Raw genomic sequence first — 21,574 nt, forward strand, 5'->3', positions numbered from 1 at the left:
AGACATAACAAAACCAAAAACAAACAAAACAAAAAACAAAGCAACTTCCCGCTACAAAAAAAAAAACCTACAAAAACCCCCGACCTTTATTTTGGGTTTTTTTGTTTTTTTAAAAACCTTTTTTCCTTGCTTTTGCATCGTTTAGCTCGGGACAAAACCAAGCAAAAAACTCTGCAGGGTTTTAAATCCAAACCCCCCCTCCAAAACCCCAAACCAACAGCAACCCCCCCCCCCCAAACTCAAATCCTCTCTGAATCCTCTTCCTTCCCCCCCCGAGAACCAAAAAGTTGCCTTTTTTGAGAGCCATGACCCAAACCCGAGCGTTTTTTTGCCTCTAACACCACCACCACCACCAACCACCACCAAATGCCACAACCCAACCCTTGAAGCGCTGTCGGCGAGCAAAATAATTGGCCTCTAGTAAGTGTTGAATTTGCAACCAGCTGAATCTCCTCCACCCCCTACCCCCCAAAAACAAACCCCCCTCCTCTCCTTCCCCTCCCCCCCCCCATAAAATCCTTTAATTGGTACCAAAGAGGGCAAAATTGGGAGGAAGAGAGCCCCAACTGTGTGATGAGGAGGACATAGGCTTGGCTTAAAAAGGTGGTGAAACCCTCCAGGAATTTGGGGGTGGGGGGAGGAGGAGGTTTGAGGGGAGTGGGTTCTGGGGCTGGGGGCTGTTTATGGGGGGGGATGTGGGGTGTTGGAGGGAAAAGGTTTGGATTTGGTGGTGGTGGAAAGAGGAGGAGGGGAATGGTGAGAGCTCCCAAGGTTTAAAGAAAGCAAGCAGGGGACCCCCCCCCCAAAAAAAAAGCCCAACCCAATCCCACCCACCCCCCCCTGAAAAATTTGATTAAAAAAAGCCCTAAAATCGCTTTGGGAGGTGAATTTCGGAGTGGGGGAGGGCGAAAAGGAGCTGGAAGCGAGCAATCTGTACATAAAGATTGCAGGGCTGGGGAGGGCTCTTTTGGGGGGGGGGGGAGAGAGGGTGGGGAGGGGGAAATGTGCTGGGGGAGGGCGGGCGGGGGGGGCTCGGCTGTGGGGGCGAGATCTTGTTCAAAAAGAATGATTTATGTTTTTATTTTTATTTTTTAGGTGCCATTGTAGGAATTTTTTGCGCAGAAAAAAAAAAAAAACAATCGGGGGGGGGGGGAAGAGAGAGAGCAGCAAAAGTGGGGAGGGGGAAACGGGGAGGGGGGGGAAGCGATCTAGCAATAAAGCATTGCTAGGGCAGGCGTAGGCTTAAGCGCCCCCCCCCCGCCCCGAAACCTGCCGGGGGGGGGGGGGGACTGAGGGGAGGAACAGGCAAACCCCAGCCGAAGTTGGCTGGAGGAGACCCCCGCCCCTCATAAAATCACTTAATGAGGACACCCCCCACCCCCCCCCGCCCGGGGGGGGGTTGGGGTGGGGGCAAATTCTTCCTCTTCCTCCTCTCTCCCTCCCCCCTCCCGCGGCTGCGAGGGGAAGCTGCGGAGCCCAAGATGGCGCCGGCGCCGCTTTGTCCTGCGCTGCCGCCGCCTGCGGCTCCTTCCCCTCCTGCCCTCTCCTCGGTCGCCTGATTGATCGCTGCCTTGTATTTTTTTTTTTCCTCCCCCCCCGCACTCGCAGCTGGGTTTCATTGCAGGTGGAGCCCCTCTCCCCTGTTGTGGTTGTGGGTCGTGTTTGCGGGGCGGGGGGGGTGGGGTTGCTCGCAGCCCCTCTCTCTGCCGGTCCGCTGTGCGGGGGCCGGGGGGGGCGATGCTCGGCGCGGTGTTGGCGGCGGTGCGCGGGGAGGGTCCCCTCAGGGCCCCCTTCTCCTCCCCCCCGCGGGTTGAATCCGTTCGGTGTTGCTCGGTGGTGGTGGTGGATACAAGGTGGCGTGTGGGGGGGTGGTGTGCGGGGGTCGTTGTGTTGCTGCTCGTGTGGTGATTTCCCCCCCTGCCCGCGCTGGTCTCGGTTGGTTTTCCCTCTTTCTCTGCCCCCCAGCTTGGGTTCATTTCTTTGCCCTCTGCTCTGCCGCCGCTAAGATGGCGCCGGGGCCCTGCCGCCGCCCGCGGCTGATGCAACTCCGGCCCTGGCTCAACCCCTCCCTCCCGCACCGCCCGGGGACCCTTCTCGAATCTTTCCCCTTCTGCCTTCACCTAATCCTTTTTTTGGGGGTTTTGTGCGGGGTTTTTTAAGCCTTCCTCGATTTTTTTTTCCCCCCTCCCTTCAAAATTCCTCCTGCACTTCCCCCCCCCCCCCCCCCCCCAGGCTTTTTGTCCGCAGGAGCTTGCAGGCAAAAATCCCCCTTCCCTTCCCTTCCCTTCCCTTCCCTTCCCTTCCCTTCCCTTCCCTTCCCTTCCCTTCCCTTCCCTTCCCTTCCCTTCCCCAGAGTCTGCTTTGGTTGTGTTTGATGTTGGGGGGGGGTCTTGGGGGTCAGCTCAAAGCAGCCTTCTCCACCTGGCACAGGGCAATGCTACCACTGGGCTTCGTCCTCCCCCTTCCCCCCACACCAAAACCACCCCAGAGACCATTGTTAACGAGCAGCCCTCTTTGGGGGGGGGAGGGGGCTTCTTCCTCACTCCCCCTACCCCCCAAAAACAAAACCCAAAGAGGAAATTGCCTTTTTAATTATTTTGGGGTGAATTTGCCCCGTTTTGGCAGCTTAGGAAGCGAAGGGAACTTGGTTTTACCTCAGCAGACAGGGAGGGAACAGCCTCACCGCGCCGGGTAAGCACCTTTCTGGTCTTCCTTACATCCCACAGCCTCCACTGCTGCAGCAGCTCTGCCTGGGCAAAAAACCCCAAAGTCTTCTCTTTTTGCCCTTCCTACCTCTTGCCTTCTCTTTTCTCTCTCTCTTCCCCCTTTTCTCTTTCATTTCCCTGCCTTTTGCCCTCACTTCTTTCCGTCTTCTCCTTTTTCACCTTTCCCCCTCTCTTTCCCCCTGCTTCTCTCACTTTGCCCTTCCCTTTTCCTCTTTTCCCTCTTTCCCCCTTTTTGTTTTTCTCTTTTTCTCTTCTTTTCCTCTTTTCCCTTCTTTTCTCCTGTTTCCTCCTCTCCTTTTTTACCCTTTCCCTCTCTTTTCTCCTCCTTCCTTTCCCCCTCTGCCTTCCCCTCTCCCTCTCTCTTCCTTTTCCCCTCTGCCTTCCCCTCTCCCTCTCTCTTCCTTTCCCCCTCTGCCTTCCCCTCTCCCTCTCTCTTCCTTTCCCCCTCTGCCTTCTCCTCTCCCTCTCTCTTCCTTTCCCCCTCTGCCTTCCCCTCTCCCTCTCTCTTCCTTTCCCCCTCTGCCTTCCCCTCTCCCTCTCTCTTCCTTTCCCCCTCTGCCTTCCCCTCTCCCTCTCTCTTCCTTTCCCCCTCTGCCTTCCCCTCTCCCTCTCTCTTCCTTTCCCCCTCTGCCTTCCCCTCTCCCTCTCTCTTCCTTTCCCCCTCTGCCTTCCCCTCTCTCTCCCTCTCTCTTCCTTTCCCCCTCTGCCTTCCCCTCTCTCTCTCTCTTCCTTTCCCCCTCTGCCTTCCCCTCTCTCTCTCTCTTCCTTTCCCCCTCTGCCTTCCCCTCTCTCTCTCTCTCTTCCTTTCCCCCTCTGCCTTCTCTCTGTCCCCACACTGGGTCTGGAGCTGCTGGTTTTTCCCTCCCCCCTCCTGCTCCAACACCGCCCTCCAAGCTGGGGTTCAAAGCTCAAATTGATCACAATTAACCAAACTTCATTGCCCAAAAGCTTCCCTGTCCCCCCCTGGCTGAAGCCAGGCCTGTGTGGGCAGAGGCCTTCTGCTCCCAGTGGTAGCATTCCCCAGGGCCTTGGGGAGCACAAGGGGCAGCTCCCCCCCTATTTATCCGTGGGGTTGGGGTCACTGTGACCCCTCCCCCTTGCCTGAAATTGCCCCAAAAGGCTGTTTTGGGGGGGTAGAAGTGAGCCGGAGGGGGGGGGGGGGTTGGTGAGGCCTTGTTCAGCCTCGTGGCTGAGCCCTGGGCAGGGCCTTGCTGAGGTTCCCAGCTCCCACCCCCCCCCCCCCCCCCCCTCCCGCCCCATTCCGGGGGCTCTGATTTGCTCCCCCCCACTCCGAGTAGTCGATTTGTGCCCCTGGGGGGGACTCGATGCATTTTGGGGTCCCCCCAGCCCCTCTTTTATCCTCTTCCAGCTAATGTTTAACCACCATGAGGGGGCTGGGGGCTGTGGGTGTGCTGGGCTGCTGTTTGCTTCTCTGTGACCCCCCCCAAAGGGGATAAAAAGCTTGAAATAGGGTGGGGGAGACCCCCCCCAAATTCTTTTTGGGGGGGCCCACACAGCCCCCAAGCCAGGCCGGCACTCTTGGGACAGTGAAGTTGGGGTGTGGGGGAGGGGTTCACAAGTTGGCCTCCCCATGAGCCAGCAGTGCTTGGCCTCGGGGGGGGGAGGGGAGGGTCAAAGGTTACTTTTTATGCTTCCTTCCCCCCCAGTTTGGGGTTCCGAGGAGGTTCCCCCCCCCTTTAATTGTGGTTTCTGTTGTTTACTGGGGGGGTGTAAAATGTGGGGGTGTCTGTGCTGGAGTTAATTTGCCGGGGGGGGGGGGGCAGCTCAGGCCTGGCTCATACCTCTGCCCCCCGCCCCCCTTAAAAGCCAATCCTCTCCCCCATCCCCCCCCCCTCAAATGAACTGGGGGAGTCCTCAGCTCCTGTATGCTGTAATTAACCCGGGGGGGGCTCTTAATGAGGGCCCAGCTCATTAAGGCTTCATTGAGAGGAGAAAAGGGAGCCTGGGGGTTTACTACCCCCACTCCCCCCCCCCCCCCCCCCCCCCCCCCCCCCCCCCCGCCAATTTGGGGTTGTGTCCCCCCCCTCCCCCCAAAAAGCAGCCCAGCTGCTACTTTTCTTCCTGCCTTAGCCAAGCTGGGGGTAATTAAGCCACAGAAGCTTCTAATTAACACTAATTGAGAAGCTGATTGACGTCAGGAGGTTGAATTCCAATCCCACCCCCCCGGATGAATGTGCCCCCCCCCGGGGGGGGGTTGGGTTAGGCTGGATCTGGGGCAGGGAGCTGCTGGGGTCATTAGTAGGCTGTTGGCTTTAATTAGTGAGCTGCTAATTAAAGAGGCTGAGCTGATTGCTGGGTGATTGAATTGTACCTTGAGCTGGGGGGGGTTGGGGGTTCTGGTGAGGACCCCCCTCCGGTCTGCGCCGTCCTCGTTGCCCCCCCCCCCAGGTCTGCGCCGACTCTGCCCCTCCTTGAGCGTCGACTCCTTCATTAACCATTGGGGGGGGAATTAATTGGGGGGGGGGGGGGGGGGAGTAAAAACAGGGGTGCTGGGCACCCCCCCAGACCCTCACCTTACCCCCCCGGGGGCGTTTTTTGCCCCCCCTCCCCCCATGTGCCCTGGACCCGCCGTCCTCAGCCTGTGCTGGGTTGGCAGTGCCCCCTGCGGGGAGGCTACTTTGTCACCCTGGTGTCACCTCCCGGGGGGTGACTGATACCCCCGGGGGGGGTGTGGGGTGGGGGGGTGTCCTTTGGACGTGTCGTCCCCCCCCCAAACGGTGCCAGCAGTACATTGGGGGCGATTTGGCTCTTTTTTAGGGGGGGGGGGGGAGGGGCACCTTTCTGAAGGAGCCAAAGGGATGTGGAGGTCGAATTGGAGGAGAGTGGAAGGGAGAGTTTGGAGAGGGGGCTGCCAGGGTTTAGGGGACCCCCAGGATTGTCCCCAGCCTGTCCTAAGTGCCCACTCACACCCCCCCCCCCCCTTCTCTTCTGTGTCCCCCCTCAGGGTTTTCCTGCCATGGGCTCGGGCCCCATCGACCCCAAGGAGCTCCTGAAGGGCTTGGATTGCTTCCTGGGCCGCGATGGAGAGGTCAAGAGCATGGAGGGCATCACCAAAATCTTCAAGTGAGTGCCCCCCCCCCCGGTGTGGGGGACCCCCCCCGAGGTGTCACTGTGCCCTTCTGGGGGGGTCCTGACCCTTTGTTTCCTGTCCCCTCCCACCCAGCCTGATGAAGGACTCGCAGAAGCTCGTGAGCCGCTGCATCTACCTGAACATCCTGCTGCAGACTCGGGCCCAGGACATCCTGGCCAAGTGAGCTGGGGAGAGGGCAGCTCCAGGAGGAGCTTTTTGGGGCTCACCCCTCCCCCCCCAACTCATCCTGCTCTGACCCTGATGGATTTCCCTTGGCTTTCCCCCTTCCCCCCCAGGTTTATCCGGATCGGGGGTTACAAGCTGCTCAACACTTGGCTCACCGCCTCCAAAGCCACCAACAATGTTCCCTTCCTGCAGCAGATCCTCCTCACCCTGCAGCACCTCCCCCTCACTGTGGACCACCTCAAACAGGTCAGGGTCACCTCTGGGCCCCCCTCCACCAGGGGGCTTTGGGGGGGAGGTGTTTGGATCCCTGAGTGGCTTTTGGCTCCCTTGGGTGGGTTTTGGGTCCTATGTGGTGGCTTCTGGCACCCCGAGTGGCTTTTGTGACCCCCAAGATGGCTTTGGGGCTCTCTGAGGTGATTCTTGGATCCCCTGGGGTGGCTTCTGGGTCCCTGAGTGGCCTTGGGATCCTCTGGGGTGGCTTCTGGATCCTTGAGTGGCTTTTGGCTCCTGTCTGGTGGCTTCTGGGACCCTGAGTGGTTTTGGGGTCCTCTGGGGTGGCTTTTGTCTCTTCTAAGGTCCTCTGTGGTGGCTTCTGGGTCCTTGAGTGGCTTTTGTGTTCCCCAGGGTGGCTTTAGGATCCTTTGGGGCGGCATCTGGGTCCCTGGGTGGTGCCTTTGGGTCCTCTGGGGTGGCTTTTGGATTCCTGAGTGGCTCCTGTCTCCCTTGGGTGGATTTTGGCTCCTCTTTGGTGGCTTCTGGGACCCAGGGTGGCTTTGGGGTCCTCCAGGATTACTTTGGGTTCCCTTGGGTGGTTTTGGGGTCCTATGTAGTGGCTTTGGGGTCCTTTAGGATGGCTTCTGGATCCCTGAGTGGCTTTTGGCTCCCTTGGGTGGATTTTGGGTTCTGTGTGGTGGCTTCTGGGACCCTGAGTAGCTTTGGGGTCCTCTGAAGTGATTCTCAGATCCTCTGGGGTGGGTTTGGGGTCCTCCAGGGTGGCCTCTGGCACCTTGAGTGGCTTTTGTGCCCCCCTGGGATGGCTTTTGTCCCCCTGGGGGTGGCTTTTTTGTCCCCCTGGGTAGTTTTTGTGTCCCCCAGGATAGTTTTTGCCCCCTTGGGTGGCCTGTGTTCCCTCTCAGGGTGGCTTTTGAGTCCTGGGGGGACCTTTGTGCTCCTCGAAGTGGCTTTTGGCCCCCAGGGTGGATTATTCAGTCCCACCTGGGGTGGGGTTTGGCCCTTGCCCAGCCCCTGTCTCCACCTCTTGCAGAACAACACAGCCAAGCTGGTGAAGCAGCTCAGCAAATCCAGCGATGATGAAGGTGAGCACTCCCCAGAGCCTCCTTAAGGGCCTGCAGACCCCCCCAGAACCCCCTCAGCCCCCCCAGCCCTCTCACTTAACCCTTTCTCTCTCGCAGAGCTGCGACGCTTGGCCTCCATCCTGGTCAGTGACTGGATGGGAGTCATCCGCTCCCAGAGCAGCACCCAGCCAGCTGGTGAGCCCCCTCCCCACCCCTGAGCCCCCCACTGCCTCTTCCCTGCCCCCTTGAGCTCCTTCCTCAATCCCACCCCTGCCCCCTCCCCCCCACACACACACCTGCTGCCCCCTCCTCCGCCTGCCCCCGGCTCCTCCCCGCCCCCTGCTGCCCCCTCCTCCGCCTGCCCCCGGCTCCTCCCCGCCCCTTGGAGCCCCCTCCTCCGCCTGCCCCCGGCTCCTCCCCGCCCCTTGGAGCCCCCTCCTCCGCCTGCCCCCGGCTCCCCCTCCTCCGCCTGCCCCCGGCTCCTCCCCGCCCCCTGCTGCCCCCTCCTCCCCCGGCTCCTCCCCGCCCCCTGCTGCCCCCTCCTCCCCCTGCCCCCGGCTCCTCCCCGCCCCCTGCTGCCCCCTCCTCCCCCTGCCCCCGGCTCCTCCCCACCCCCCGGAGCCCCCTCCTCCGCCTGCCCCCGGCTCCTCCCCGCCCCCTGCTGCCCCCTCCTCCCCCTGCCCCCGGCTCCTCCCCGCCCCCTGCTGCCCCCTCCTCTGCCTGCCCCCGGCTCCTCCCCGCCCCCCGGAGCCCCTTCCTCACCCCCTCCCCAGCCCCTTCCTCAGCCTTTCCCTGCCCTTCCCCTTCCCCAGAACGGGACAAGAAGAAGCGGAAGGAGGAAGGCAAAGGCAAGGCCCCGGTGCAGGACAAGCCCCAGGAGGCTAAGGCTGAGGCTAAAGCTGAGGAGATGCCAGAGAAGAAGAGGGAGAAGCCCAAATCCCTGCGGACCACAGCTCCCAGCCACGCCAAATTCCGCTCCACTGGTACCTGCCCCCCCACCCCACCCCCCCCCGGGCTGCTCTGGGGCTCCTGGGGGGGCTCAGGGGGCTGATGGCCTTTGTGTGTCCCCCCCAAAAACAGGCCTGGAGATGGAGATGCCTTCCTTGGTGCCTGTGAAGAAAGTGAACTCTGCCTCCAGCAGTGACAAATACAACCTGAAACCTATGCCCATCAAGAGGCAGAAGTGAGTGGGGGGCTGGGGCCTGCTGGGGGGGGGGGTTGGTGTTGCTTTATTGGGTCTTGGGCCTACTTTAGGGGGCCTTGGACCCTTTTTGGGGGCCTTGGACCTGCTTTTGGGGGGCTGGAGGTTGCTTCTGGTGGTCTTGGATCTGCTCTTGGAGGACTCAGACCTGCTTTAGGGGGGCTTGGGGCTGCTTTTAGGGGTCTAAGAACAGCATTTGAGGGACTAGGGTCTGATCTTTGGGGGGCTTTGACTTGCTATGAGGGGTCCCACACCCACTCTTGGGGATCTCAGGCTGGTTTGGGAGGCATTGGACCTGTTCTTGGGGGTCTTGGACCCACTTTGGAGGTGCTGGGGGCTGCTTTTGGTGGTCTTAGGTGTTGCAAATCAGTGTTTGAGGAGCTTAGATCCATTCTTGGGGGTCTTGGGGCTGCTTTTGGTGGTCTTGGTTCTCCTGTTCTTAGGGGTCTCAAATCAGCATTTGAGGGGCTCAGACCTACTCTTGAGGGCCTGGGGCTCTTTTTAAGGGCCTTGGACCTGCTTTTGGGGGGCTTGGACTCACTCTTGAAGGTCTCAGACCTACTTCTGGGGGACTGGGGGCAGCTTTTTGGGGTCTTTGACCTGGTTTTGGTAGTCTCAAACCTGCTTTGGGGGAGTTCAGATACAGTTTTGGGGGTCTTGGGGCTGCTCTGGGGGAGCTTAGGCTGCTTTTAGAGCCCTTGGAGGTCTCAAACCTGCACCTGGGCATTTTGGGGCTACTTTGGGGGGGGGCAGATCCTCTTTTGGGAGTCTTTGGCCTGTATCTCATGGAGGGTGAACCCACTTTTGGGGAGTTCTGACCCTCTCCTGTGGCTCTTGGGGCTGCTTTGGAGGGGCCAGGGTTGATTTTGGGGAGTCCCAGGCTGCTCTTGGGAGTTTTGATGCTGCTTTAGGGGGACCAGAGTGGATTTTGAGGGGTCTCAGGTTGCTTTTGGGGGTCTTGGGGCTGCTTTTGGGGAGCTCAGGCTGCTGTTAGGGCTCTTGGAGGTCTCAAACCTGCTCCTGGGCATCTTGGGGCTGCTTTTGTGGGGCTCAGACCTTCTCTTAGGGGTCTGTGGGCTGCTTTTGTGGGGCTCAGTTCTTCTCCTGGAGGTCTTGATGCTGCTTTTGGGGGTCTCAGACCCTCTCTTGGGGGTCTTGGGCTTTCTTTCAGAGTCTGGGGGCTGCTTTTAGTGTCCTTGGAGGGCTCAGATCTGCTCCTGGGGGCCCTGGGCCTACTTTTGTGGGGCTCAGGCTGCTCTTGGGGGGTCTTTGGGCGACTTTTGGGGGGCTTGGACTCGCTTTTGGGAAGCTCTGACCCTCTTGGGGGTCTTTGGGCTGCTCTTGGGGGGGATGGGGTGAATTTTGGGAGGGTCTCGGGCTGCTTTTAGCACCCTTGGAGGTCTTAAACCTGCTCCTGGGGGTCTTGGAGCTGCTTTTGGGGGACTCTGGCTTCCCTTGGGGCTGCTTTTGGGGAGCTGGGGGTGCTCTTGAGGGGGGTGGGGTCTCAGGGTTTGGGGAGGGTTGCTGGTTTTGGGGTGCCCTGGTGGTCCCTGAGCTCAGCCCCCCTCCCCTCCTCCCTACAGCATTTCCCTGCCTGGGGACCTGCCCCCAGCCGAGAAGAAATACAAACCCCTGAACACAGCTCCCAACGCCACCAAGGAGATCAAAGTCAAGATCATCCCTCCCCAGCGTGAGTGGGGGGCTCTGGGGGGGCTCAGGGCCACTCGGGGGGGGGGGGGGGCTGGGGGGACACTTTAAAAGGTTGGGGGGGGGCACTTGGAGGCCTTTCCAAAGGTAATTTAGGTGCTGCTTTGGGGACAGTTTTTGGGGGGACCCTTTGGGTGCCTTTTGGGGGGACCCTTTGGGTGCCTTTTGGACAATTTTTTTGGGGACCTTCTGGGTGCCTTTTTGGGGACCTTTTGAGTACCCTGGGGACAATTTTTGGGACACCTTGGGTGCCTTAGGGACAATTTTTGGGGGACCCTTTGGTGCCTTTCTGGGGACACCTTGGGTGCCTTAGGGACAATTTTTGGGGGACCCTTTGGTGCCTTTCTGGAGACACCTTGGGTGCCTTAGGGACAACTTTTGGGGGACCCTTTGGTGCCTTGGGGACAATTTTGGGGAGACCCTTGGGTGCCCTTTTCTCAGGGGCACCTTTCTGTTGCCCTTTGACTGGGGGGGGATCTTTTGAGGCCATTGTGGGGGGATCCTAGGAGGCTTTTGGGGGGCTGCTTGGCTGCTGCCTGGGGCCTTTTGGGGTGACCCCTGTGCTGTGCCCCCCAGCCATGGAGGGCCTTGGCTTCCTGGATGCCCTCAACTCCGCTCCCATCCCTGGCATCAAGATCAAGAAGAAGAAAAAAGTTCTGTCCCCTACAGCTGCCAAGGTGAGGAGGAAATCTTCCTTGTGTTCTGGGGGGGTTCTCTCCTTGTCCTGAGCACCCCAAAACCTTTCTCCTTTCCCCCCCTTCAGCCCAGCCCCTTCGAGGGGAAGCCCCCAGCCGACGCCGGCTCCACCAAAGCCAACTCCCCGGAGCCCAGCGCCGCCGCGGAGCCGCTGGAGTCGGAGCGGCCTGGCACCCCGGTGCCAGCTGTGGAGGTGGCAGAGCCAATGGAGACTGGTGAGTGCCTGGGGGGCAGGGAGGAGAGGAGAAACCGCCCCTGGAGCTTGGGGCAGGGCTGGGAAGGGAGTTCAGAGGCACTGAGCTCCCCCCTTGCTCCTTCTTCAGGCTCAGCAGATGCAGGAGGGGACCCCAAAGGCAATGAGCTTGGCTCAGAAGGAGGCCAACTGAGCAAGAAGGGGAGGAAGAAGAAGACAGTGACCTGGCCTGAGGAGGGCAAGCTGAGGGAGTACTTCTACTTCGAGCTGGATGAGACTGAGAGAGGTAGGCCCCAAGTAGCCTCAGGTGGCCCTGGGCAGGTTGGAGCCATGGGATGAAAGTCACCAAGGCCTGGGTCCTACACTTGGGTCCCACCAACCCCCTGAAGGCTTCAGGCTGGAGATGGGGAAGGCTTGGGTGGCAGTGGCTGGAGATGAGCCAACGTGAGCCCAGGGGGCCAAGAAGGCCACCAGCAGCCTGCCTTGGGCCAACCACAGTGTGACCAGGGCAGGAAGTGGCCCCTGGGGAGGCCACACCTTGAGTCCTGGGCTCAGTTCTGGGCTCTCAACTCCAAGAAGGACCTTGAGGGGCCTGGACAAAGTCCAGAGAAGGGAAACAAAGCAGGGGAAGGGGCTGGAGAAGGAGGAGAAAGGTCTGGAGGTCTTGGGAGGAGCAGCTGAGGGACTTCATGGCCTGGAGAGGAGGTGAAACCATCTCCACACAGTACTGAGGTCCATGGTTTGATGTTGAGGCTTGGTCTCCACAACCTTGAGGGCCTTGGATGCCTTCTCCATGAGCTTGGAGGCCATCTCCATAACCTGGAGGGGAGCTGAAACCATCTCCAGATGGTGCTGAGGGCCACAGTTCGATAGTGTTGGTTTGAGGCTTGGTCTTCATGACCTTGAGGGCCTTGGGTGCCTTCTCCATGCCCCTGGGAACCTTCTCCATGCCCTTGGTGAGCTGGAGGGGCGGTGAAACCATCCGCGCGCGGTGCCGAGGGCCGCGCTCCGCTGCCGCCGGCTCGAGGCTCGGTGTCCCTGCCCCCGGCGGCCGCCCCCGGCCCTGAGCTGCCCTCCTGCCCCCCTGCAGTCAACGTCAACAAGATCAAGGACTTCGGGGAGGCTGCCAAGCGGGAGATGCTGCTGGACCGGCACGCCTTCGAGACCGCGCGGCGCCTCAGCCACGACGCCATGGAGGAGAAGCTGCCCTGGGCCTACCCCAAGCCGCTGGACCTGCCTGCGCCCCTGGTGCTGCCCGGCAGCGGCAGCCGCGAGCGCTTCACCCAGGCCGAGAGGGTCAAAGGCATCCTGCAGGAGCTCTTCCTCTCCAAGGAGAGGTGAGGGGCCCCGCCCGTCCCGGCTAGTCCTGACCTATCCCAGCTAATCCCAACTGATCCTGACCTGTTCTGACTGATCCTGACCTATCCCAACTGATCCTGACCTGTTCTGACTGATTCCAACTGATCATAGCTAATCCTGACTGGTCTGGAGCTATTCTGACTGATCCTGACCTATCCCAACTGATCCCAGCTAATCCCAACTTGTCCTGTGCTATCCTGACTGATCCCATCCAATCCTGACTGATCTTGATCGATCTCATCTGATCATAGCTAGTCCTAACTGTTCCCAGCCAATCCTGACTGATCCTGACCTGTCCTGCCTGATCCCGCCTGATCCCAACTGATGCCAGCTAGTCCTGACCTATTCTGACTGATCCCAGCTGATCCCAACCGATCCCAAATGATTGTGGCCAATCCCTACTTATCCCAACCAGTCCTGACTGATGCTGATCACAACAGATCCCAGCTGATCTTGACCTATCCCAACTGATCCCACCTGATTACAACTGATCACAGCTAATCCCAACTGATCCTGACCTCTTGTGACTGATTCCAGCTGATCATAGCTAATCCTGACCTACCCCAACTGATCCTGCCCTATCCTGACTGATCCAAACCAATTCCAACTGATCCCACCCAATCTTGACTGATCCTGACCAATCTCATCTGATCATAGCTAGTCCCAGCTGATCCCAGCCAATTCTGACTGATCCTGCCCAATTCTGACTGATCCCAGCCAGTTCTGACTGATCCCAACTACTCCAGACCTATCCTAGCTGATCCTGACCAATCCCAGCCGATCCCAAATGACTGTAGCCAATTCCTACTTATCCCAACCAGTCCTGACTGATGCTGATCCCAACAGATCCCAGTTGATCCTGACTTATCCCAACCAATCCTGACCTATCCCAGCTGACCCTGACCGATGCCAGATGTTCCCAGCCAGCCCCAATTGACCCTGACCAGTCCTAACTGACCAAGAGCCTGGTCAGCAACACCTGACTAGGACCCAGAGGGGTTCTGCCTCTCCTTAATGGGGGTGGTGGATCTCTCCTGCTTTAGATCTGCTGTAGATCTATTTTAGATCTACTTGGGGAGCAGATCAGCTCAGGGGGATCCATTGGTTCAGGGCTGGAGGGGATTGCCCCAGAGCCCTTAATACCAGTGCCTGATCCTACCGAGCAGGAGGTGGCCTTGGGGCTGTGTAGGATGGTGATGGAAGCTGGGATCTTCCCAGATCCCTGAGGATCTGCAGCCTGGAGGGAGCTCAGATCCTCTGGATCCACCCATCAGGGTCAGGGGATCCCTTAGGATCCACAGCAGAGGAAGGATGTTTTCAGGCTGCATCTTCCTATGGCTCCAGACTCAGGGAGGGAGTTGCTGGGGCTTGAGTCTCCTGGGATCCCCAAAGATCTCTCCAGGATCCAGAGTCTGGGGGACATGTGACAGGGGACACACAGCTAGATCCCTGAGGATCCCAAGGTTTTGAGGAGGGGCACACAGCATCCCTGAGAAGTCTCAGTGAAGGGGACCCAGGATCCCTGAGGATCTAGAGCTTTGCAGGGGGGGTGCATACAGTAGATTCCTGAGGATCCATGGTATTTTAGGGGGTTACAGGGGATCCCTGTGGTGAAAGGGACACAAGATCCCCAAGAATCCAGAGGTTTTGTGGGGAAGGTGTGGACAGGATCCCTGAGCAGCCAGAGTCTCAGGGGGACACATGAGAGGATCTCTCAGGGTCCAGACACTTAGTGGGGAGGAGGGGGAGACACAGGATCCCTAAAGATCAAAGAGGGCCAACGATCCCCCCATGATCCCTGAGGATCCCAAAGCCTGCGGGGGTCACACTCAAGATCTGTGGATCTAGAGCCGGGGGGGGGGAGGGCTGTCGGGGTTCCCAAATCCCTGTGGATCCCTTCAGTGGGTGGGACCTGCTTATCCCTGATCCCAGGGATCCACTGACCTCCTTCCTTCCCTCCCCAGCGTCCCAGACAGCCCCCACGAGCCTGACCCAGAGTCCTACGAACCTCTGCCGCCCAAACTGATCCCTCTGGACGAGGTAAGGGATCCAGTCTGGGGCCCAGCTGCGCCGCCAGGGCCCCCCCACCCCACCCCCCCAGATCCCCCCTGACCTCTCTCTCTGCTCTCTCCTCTCCTGCCCTGAGTAGATCTACTTGGGGAGCAGATAGATATAAGGGATCCCTCGGATCAGGGCTGTAGGGGATCATCCCAGGGGGTTGGTTAGATCTCTGCATCAGGGCTGCTCTCACCTTGCAAGGGGTTGCTCCTTGCTTTAGATCTACTGGGGAAGCAGATCACCCATGGGGGGAAATCCCTCAGATGAGGGCTAAGGGGGGGTTGTCCTAGGGGATCCATTGGATCAAGGCTCTGGGGGGATCATGCCAGGGAATCCATTGGCTCAGATGCTGTCAGAGCTTCTGCCTTTTCCCTCTGTCTACTTTAGATCTACTTAAAGAGCAGATTGATCCAAAGAATCCCTTGGCTCAGGGCAGAGGGATCACCCCCCAGGGATCCCTTGGCTTAAGGTCATGGGGGGATCATCCCAGCTGACTGGATCCTTGGTTCAGGGCTGCTTTCCCCTTCCTTTAGAACTCCTTGGGAAGTGGATTGCCCATGGGGATCCCTTGGAGGAGGGCTGTGGGGGGATTGTCCCAGGGGATCCATTGGAGCAAGGCTGGGTGGAGATCGCCCATGGGGGATCTCTTGGGTCAGTGCTGCAAAGGATCCCCAGAGTCAGGCTGGGGGGAAATCCCCTCAGGGGGATCCCTTGGATCCAGGCTGGTGGGGGGGGCTCACCCCAGGGGATCCCTCAGATCTAGGTTGTGGGGGGCTCACCCCAGGGGATTCTTTGGATCCAGGCTGCTGTGAGACCCCTCTAGGGGATCCTCTGGATCCATGCTGTGGGTGGCTCACCCTAGAGGATCCCTTGGATCCGGGCTATGGAGAGATCCCTCTAGGGGATCCTCTGGATCCATGCTGTGGGTGGCTCACCCCAGGGGATCCTTGGCTCCATGCGGGGGAGGGGAGGGGGGCTCCCCCCAGTCGATCCCTCCCGATCCCTGGGCGTTTCCCCACCCCCTTAACCCCTCTCTCTGTGTCCCTCCCCTCCCCCTCCCCAGGAGTGCTCCCCGGAGGAGATCCCCTTCGGCGAGGATCCCGGCGGCTCCTCCTCTCCCTGCCCCGAGGGCTCCGGCGGCCTGGGGGGGCCAGGCGCCCCCCCCCCGGGCACCAAGCTGCCCCCGGTGCTGGCGAACCTGATGGGCAGCGTGGGGGCAGGGAAGAGCCCCCAGGGCCCCGCCCCAGCCCCCCCCATCAACATGCAGGAGATCCTCAGCTCCATCATGGTAACCTTCGGCCTCCCCGTCCTCTGCCTCCCCCTCCCCTTCCTCCTCCCTGGGTAGGGGGGCGGCGGCGCCGCTAGGGAGCAGCCTGCTGGGGGCGCTGTGGGGCTCACAGCTGTGGTGTGTGTCCCCCCCAGGGTGGTCCCAGCCCCCACAAGGCCGAGGAGCTGCTCAAGCAGCCGGACTACTCCGAGAAGATCAAACACCTGCTGGGCAACCTGCAGGGCCCGGGGCCTGCCGGAGGTGAGGGCGCGGGCAGGGGAGTGGGCAGCACCGGGAGGGGACTGGGAGAGTGCTGGGAAGGCGTTTGGAGCAATAGGAAGGGACTGGGGAGCATGAGGAGGGCACTGGGAAGGCACTGGGAGAGGACTGGGAGAGCAGTGGGAGCACTGGGAGGGGACTGGGAGAGTGCTGGGAAGGTGTTTGGAGCCAAGGAAGGGACTGGGGAGTGCTGGAAGGGGACTGGGAAGCATGAGGAGGGCACTGGGAAGGCACTGGGAGAGGACCAGGAGGGGACTGGGAGAGCAGTGGGAGCACTGGAAGGATATTTGGAGCAGTAGAAAGGGACTCTGGGGAGCAGGAGGAGGGCACTGGAGAGCACTGGGAAGGGCACTGGGAGAGGACCAGGAGGGGACTGGGAGCACTGGGAGCTCTCCCTCCTGGTGCCAAAGACCTGGGGAGGACCTGCAGTGCCCTCAGCCCCTTGCACCCTGTTTGAGCTGGGGGGAGGGGGGGGCAGGGACCTGTTACCTATTGGGGGGGGGGTCTCCCCTCTTTTCCTACACCCCCTCCTCACTCACTTTTCTCTCTCCCCTTCCCCCCCCAGTACCCCACGGGCTGCTGGGCCCAGGCCCCATGGCCAACGGCTTCCCCCCAGGCCCCAAGGCCATGCAGCACTTCCCCCCGGGGGGGCCCATGCCCGGTAAGTGTCGCCCCCGCAGCTGCCGGGGGGGGGGGGTGGGACAGCCCTGCGCTCCCCCCACTGATTTGTCTTCCCCCCACAGGACCCCACGGAGGCGGTGGGGGAGGTCCCAATCACCCCCCGGGCCCGGGCCTGCCCGGGGGCCCTCGGCTCCTCGGGCCGCCCCCCCCACCCCGAGGCGGCGGCGGCGGCGAGTTCTGGGACGGTCCCGACGGGGGGGGGGGGGTCCTTAAGAGGAGGCCCCCCCCCTCCTCCTCCCCACGGCGGCGGCGGCATGCGGGGGGGGGGCCCCTTCCACCGGCCCCGGGGGCGAAGCGGCGCCGAGCCCCACCCCTACCGATGCCGCGGAGGAGGGGGCGGGGGGGGACGGAACGGGGGCCCCCCCAATGGCGGCGGCGGTGGTTCCAGGGGGGGGCCCCCGGTGAGCCACGGCGAGCACGGCAGAGGCCACCCCGGAGACCACCCCCGGGGGCACGGCGGGGGCCACGGAGGAGGTAAATGCCCCCCCCCACCGGCCCCTCCCTCGCGGGGCGGGGGGGGAGGAGGAGGCGGCGGCGGCGGAGGAGGAGGAGGCGGCTGCGGGGGGGGCTGGCTTTGGGGGGGGCCCGGCCCCGGCTGGGACGGGCCTGTGGGGGCCCCCTCCCCGCCCCCGCCTCCCCCGCCCCCTTTCCTGCCCCGGTGGAGGGGGGGGGAGCCTCCCCCCCCGCACCCCATGGAGCCTCCGGGGCCCTGGGGCCGGGGCCCCGACTGGCGCCGCCCCCCCATGGGGCTCTAGGGCAGGGGAAGGAAGGGGAAGGGAGAAGGGGGGACTCGGAGACCCCAACTCCCTCCCTAGCAGAGCTGGGCTGGCTGCAGGGCATGCTGGGAGTGCTGCCGGGCATGCTGGGAGTGCCGCAGGGCATGCTGGGAGAGCAGGGACCCCCCACCCATGGGACACCCCCCACGCCTGGGACCCCCCCGGGCTGCAGGGCAGCTGCGGGGCGCAGGGGGGAGAGGAGCAGGGCAGCAGGGCAGGCTGGGGGGTAAGCCTGGTTCTAGAGCGAGGCAGGCTGGGGGTAAGCCTGGTTCTAGAGTGGGCAGCAAGGCATGCTGGGAGCTAAAGCTGGTTCTAGAGCAGGCTCTGAGGCCTGTTAGGAGTTGGAACCAGCTCTAGAGTAGGCCACAGAGCATCCTGGGAGTTAGAATACAGCTGTGGGAGGGGTCCTGAGGCCTGCTGGGAGTTAAACCTGCCTCTGGAGTAGGCCACAAAGCATGCTGGGAGTTAAACCTGCCTCTGGAGTAGGCCACAAAGCATGCTGGGAGTTAAACCTGCCTCTGGAGTAGGCCACAAAGCATGCTGGGAGTTAAACCTGCCTCTGGAGTAGGCCACAAAGCATGCTGGGAGTTAAACCTGCCTCTGGAGTAGGCCACAAAGCATGCTGGGAGTTAAACCTGCCTCTAGAGTAGGCCACAGAGCATGCTGGGAGTTAAACCTGCCTCTAGAGTAGGCCACAGAGCATGCTGGGAGTTAAACCTGCCTCTAGAGTAGGCCACAGAGCATGCTGGGAGGTAAAAACTGGCTCTGGCTTGGACCTTGAGGCCTGCTAGGAGGTTGTAGGGCAGCTGCAAAACGTGCTGGGAGTTAAAACCAGCTCCAACATTGAGCCTGAGGCCTGCTGGGAGTTGGAGCCTGCTCTAGAGTAGGTCACAAAGGATGCTGGGAGTTAAAACCAGCTCCAGAATGGTCCCTGAGGCCTACAGGGAGCTGGGAGCAGCTCTAGGGCAGCAGCAAAGCATGCTGGGAGTTGGTAGTTCAGCTCCCAGGGGGTCCCTGAGGCCTGCTGGGAGTTGGGACCTGCTTCAGAGTAGGCCACAAAGCATGCTGGGAGTTAAACCCAGCTGCAGGAGCAGGACCTGAGGCCTACAGCACACTGGGACCAGCTCTAGGCCAGAGCAAAGCATGCTGGGAGTTGGGAGCTCAGATCTGGGATAGACCCTGAGGCCTGCTGAGACTTGGGGCCTGCCCTGGAGTAGGCTGTGAAGGATGTTGGGAGTTAAAATCTGGCTCTAGGTTGGGCCTTGAGGCCTGCTAGGAGGTGTAGAGCAGCAGCAAGGTATGCTGGGAGTTAAACCCAGCTCCAGGGCAGTTGCAGAGCATGCTGGGAGTTGGCTTTTGGCTCGAGGGGAAGGCCCTGAGGCCTACAGGGCCCTGGGACCAACTCTAGGCCAGAGCAAAGCATGCTGGGAGTTGGGAGCTGAGCTCTGTGGTGAACCCTGAGGCCTGCTGGGAGTTGGAGCCTGCTCTAGAGTAGGTCACAAAGGATGCTGGGAGTTAAAACCAGCTCCAGAATGGCCCCTGAGGCCTACTGCAAGCTGAGACCAGCTCTAGGGCAGCAGCAAAGCATGCTGGGAGTGGGGAGTTCAGCTCTCAGGGGGTCCCTGAGGCCTGCTGGGAGTTGGGACCAGTTCTAGAGTAGGCTGCAAAGCATCCTGGGAGTTAAGCGTGGCTCAAGGACAAGCAAAGCATGCTGGGAGCTGGAGGACAACCAACAGGAGAGCATGGGGTGGGGTAAAGGCCAGGTCTGGGGCAGGCTGCAGAGCATGCTGGGAGCTAAACCCAGCCCTAGGAGCAGGGCCTGAGCCCTCGGCACTGGGACCAGCTCTAGGCCAGAGCAAAGCATGCTGGGACCTGGGACCTCAGCTCTGGGGTAGACCCTGAGGCCTGACAGGAGTTGGAGCCTGCTCTAGAGTAGGTCACAAAGGATGCTGAGAGTTAAAACCAGCTCCAGAATGGGCCCTGAGGCCTACTGGAGCTGGGACCAGCTCTAGGGCAGCAGCAAAGCATGCTGGGAGTTGGGAGTCCAGCACCCAGGGGGTCCCTGAGGCCTGCTGGGAGCTGTAGGGCAGCTGGCAGGAGGGCATGGGGTGAGGTTAAGACCAGGTCTGGGGCAGGCTGTGAAGCATGCTGGGAGTTAAACCCAGCTCTAGGGCAGAGCAAAGCATGCTGGGAGTTGGGAGTTCAGCTCTGTGATGAGCCCTGAGGCCTGCTAGGAGTTGGAGCCTGCTCTAGAGTAGGCAGCAAAGGATGCTGGGAGTTAAACACAGGCTCTAGATTGAGCCCTGGGGCCTACGGGGGGTTGGGACCAGTGCTGGAGTAGGCCGCAAAGCCTGCTGGGAGTTGTAGGGCAGCTATTACGGAGGGCAGGGCACGCTGGGGGGAAGGTTAAGCCCAGCTCTAGGGCAGGCAGCAAAGCATGCTGGGAGCTGTCCCACAGGGCCCAGCCCAGCCCCACAGCCAGGCTGGGGAGCTGTGGGGCCTAGTCCCATGGATCTGGGGGGCTGAGCCGGCCCCCTAGGTCCAAGTTAGGCCTAGATCAGGGCCTTTGAGGCTCAGCCCCATAACCAGCCCCAGCCCCATAGATGTGAGGTCAGGGAGCAGGGCCCTCTGGGGCCAACTCAGCCCCACAGATCCGAGTTAGACCTAGGTCAGAGCCCTGTGGGGCTCAGCCCCAATAACCAGCCCTAGCCTCCACCCCACAGATCTGAGGACAGGGAGCAGGATGCTGTGGGGCTCAACCCCACAACCAGCTCCAGCCCTAGAGGTGTGAGGACAGGGAGCAGGGCCCCATGGGGCTAAGCCAGTCCCCTAGATCCAAGTGAGGCCTAGCTCAGGGCCCTATGGGGCTAAGCCAACCCCACAGATCCAAGTGAGGCCTAGCTCAGGGCCCTATGGGGCTAAGCCAACCCCACAACTCCGAGTGAGGCCTAGCTTGGAGCCCTGTGGGGCTAAGCCAGCTCCATAGATCTGAGTTAAGCTGAGCTCAGGCTCCTGTGGGGCTGAGCCAGCCCCACAACTCTGAGTTAGGCCTAGCTCAGAGCCCTATGGGCTGAGCCCCACAACCCCCTCCAGCCCCACACCTCCCCCCTAGCTCTAAGACCCCTCCCCTGGAGATCTTTCCCTCCACCTGTGGGGCTCAGCCCCATGCCCCCCCCCCTCCCCCCCAAACTTCCTTCCCCCCCTTCAAGCCAGGCCCTCAGCCGCCCCCCAGGGCCCATTGCTGCCCCCCAGCCCTTCCTCCTCCTCCTCCTCCTCCTCCTGCTGCTGCTGCTGCCCCGGCCGCCGCCGGCCTCGCCGCGGGGTGTCCGCAGGGGCGGCTCAGGCCGCGCGGGGGGTGGGGGGCAGCGCCGGCGCCTGGCTGGGCCCCCACGGTTTTTGTTCTACCCTTCCCCTCCCCCTCTGCCCCTCCCCCCCTCTCGCCTCCCCCCCCCCCCCCCCCCGTTGGGTGTGGTTCCCCCCCCCACCCCGTTTTCTCTCGCGCAGACATGTCGAGCCGCGCCGTCTGTCGCCACTTCATGCTGAAGGGCAGCTGCAGGTACGAGAACAACTGTGCCTTCTACCACCCCGGCGTCAACGGCCCCCCCCTGCCCTAGCCCCTGCCTCCCCCCCCCCAGCCTCCCCCACCCCCCACCCCGGCTCCCCCTGCTCCCTGTGCCCCCGACTTTGGCGCCGCTCCCTCCGGGGGTTTATGGCTTCTGTGAGGCCGATGGCATTCTGCCTCCTCCTCCTCTTCAGCCTCTTCCTCTTCCTCCTCCTCCTCTTCTTCACCCCCACCCCTGGGTCTGGAGCTCCCCCCTCCCCCTCCCGCCAAAAAGCAGCTCTTCAGGAGCTGCCCCCGGCCCTGGTGGAGCTTTCCCCGCAGCGCCCCCTGGCGGCCGGAGCGCTGACCGTGCTGCCCCCAGCCCTATTGGCTCCTTGCCGGCAGCGCCCCCTGGCGGCCCGAGGGCGGAAGGGGCTTCCCCCAGCCCTAGTGGAGCTTTCCCCGCAGCGCCCCCTGGCGGCTTAAGCGCTGACCGTGCTGCCCCCAGCCCTATTGGG

General features: G+C 61.6%; 1 protein-coding gene across 1 annotated transcript; it reads left to right on the top strand.

Annotated features, from left to right (window-relative positions):
- Positions 1–265: 265 nt before the first annotated feature.
- On the top strand, positions 266–21,136 carry PPP1R10 (protein phosphatase 1 regulatory subunit 10). Its single transcript, XM_054177209.1, has 20 exons — positions 266–420; positions 5,692–5,810; positions 5,911–5,997; positions 6,114–6,249; positions 7,268–7,319; positions 7,416–7,493; positions 8,111–8,281; positions 8,379–8,481; positions 10,083–10,189; positions 10,783–10,883; positions 10,970–11,117; positions 11,226–11,381; positions 12,186–12,432; positions 14,419–14,494; positions 15,576–15,800; positions 15,935–16,040; positions 16,624–16,719; positions 16,802–16,868; positions 16,915–17,213; positions 21,020–21,136. The coding sequence occupies exons 2-20, from the start codon at positions 5,704–5,706 to the stop codon at positions 21,127–21,129; spliced, it is 2,472 nt and encodes an 823-aa protein (XP_054033184.1). The 5' UTR covers positions 266–420; positions 5,692–5,703; the 3' UTR covers positions 21,130–21,136.
- Positions 21,137–21,574: the final 438 nt, after the last annotated feature.

This window comes from Dryobates pubescens, chromosome 39, assembly GCF_014839835.1.
Source record: "Dryobates pubescens isolate bDryPub1 chromosome 39, bDryPub1.pri, whole genome shotgun sequence".
NCBI lineage: Eukaryota > Metazoa > Chordata > Aves > Piciformes > Picidae > Dryobates > Dryobates pubescens.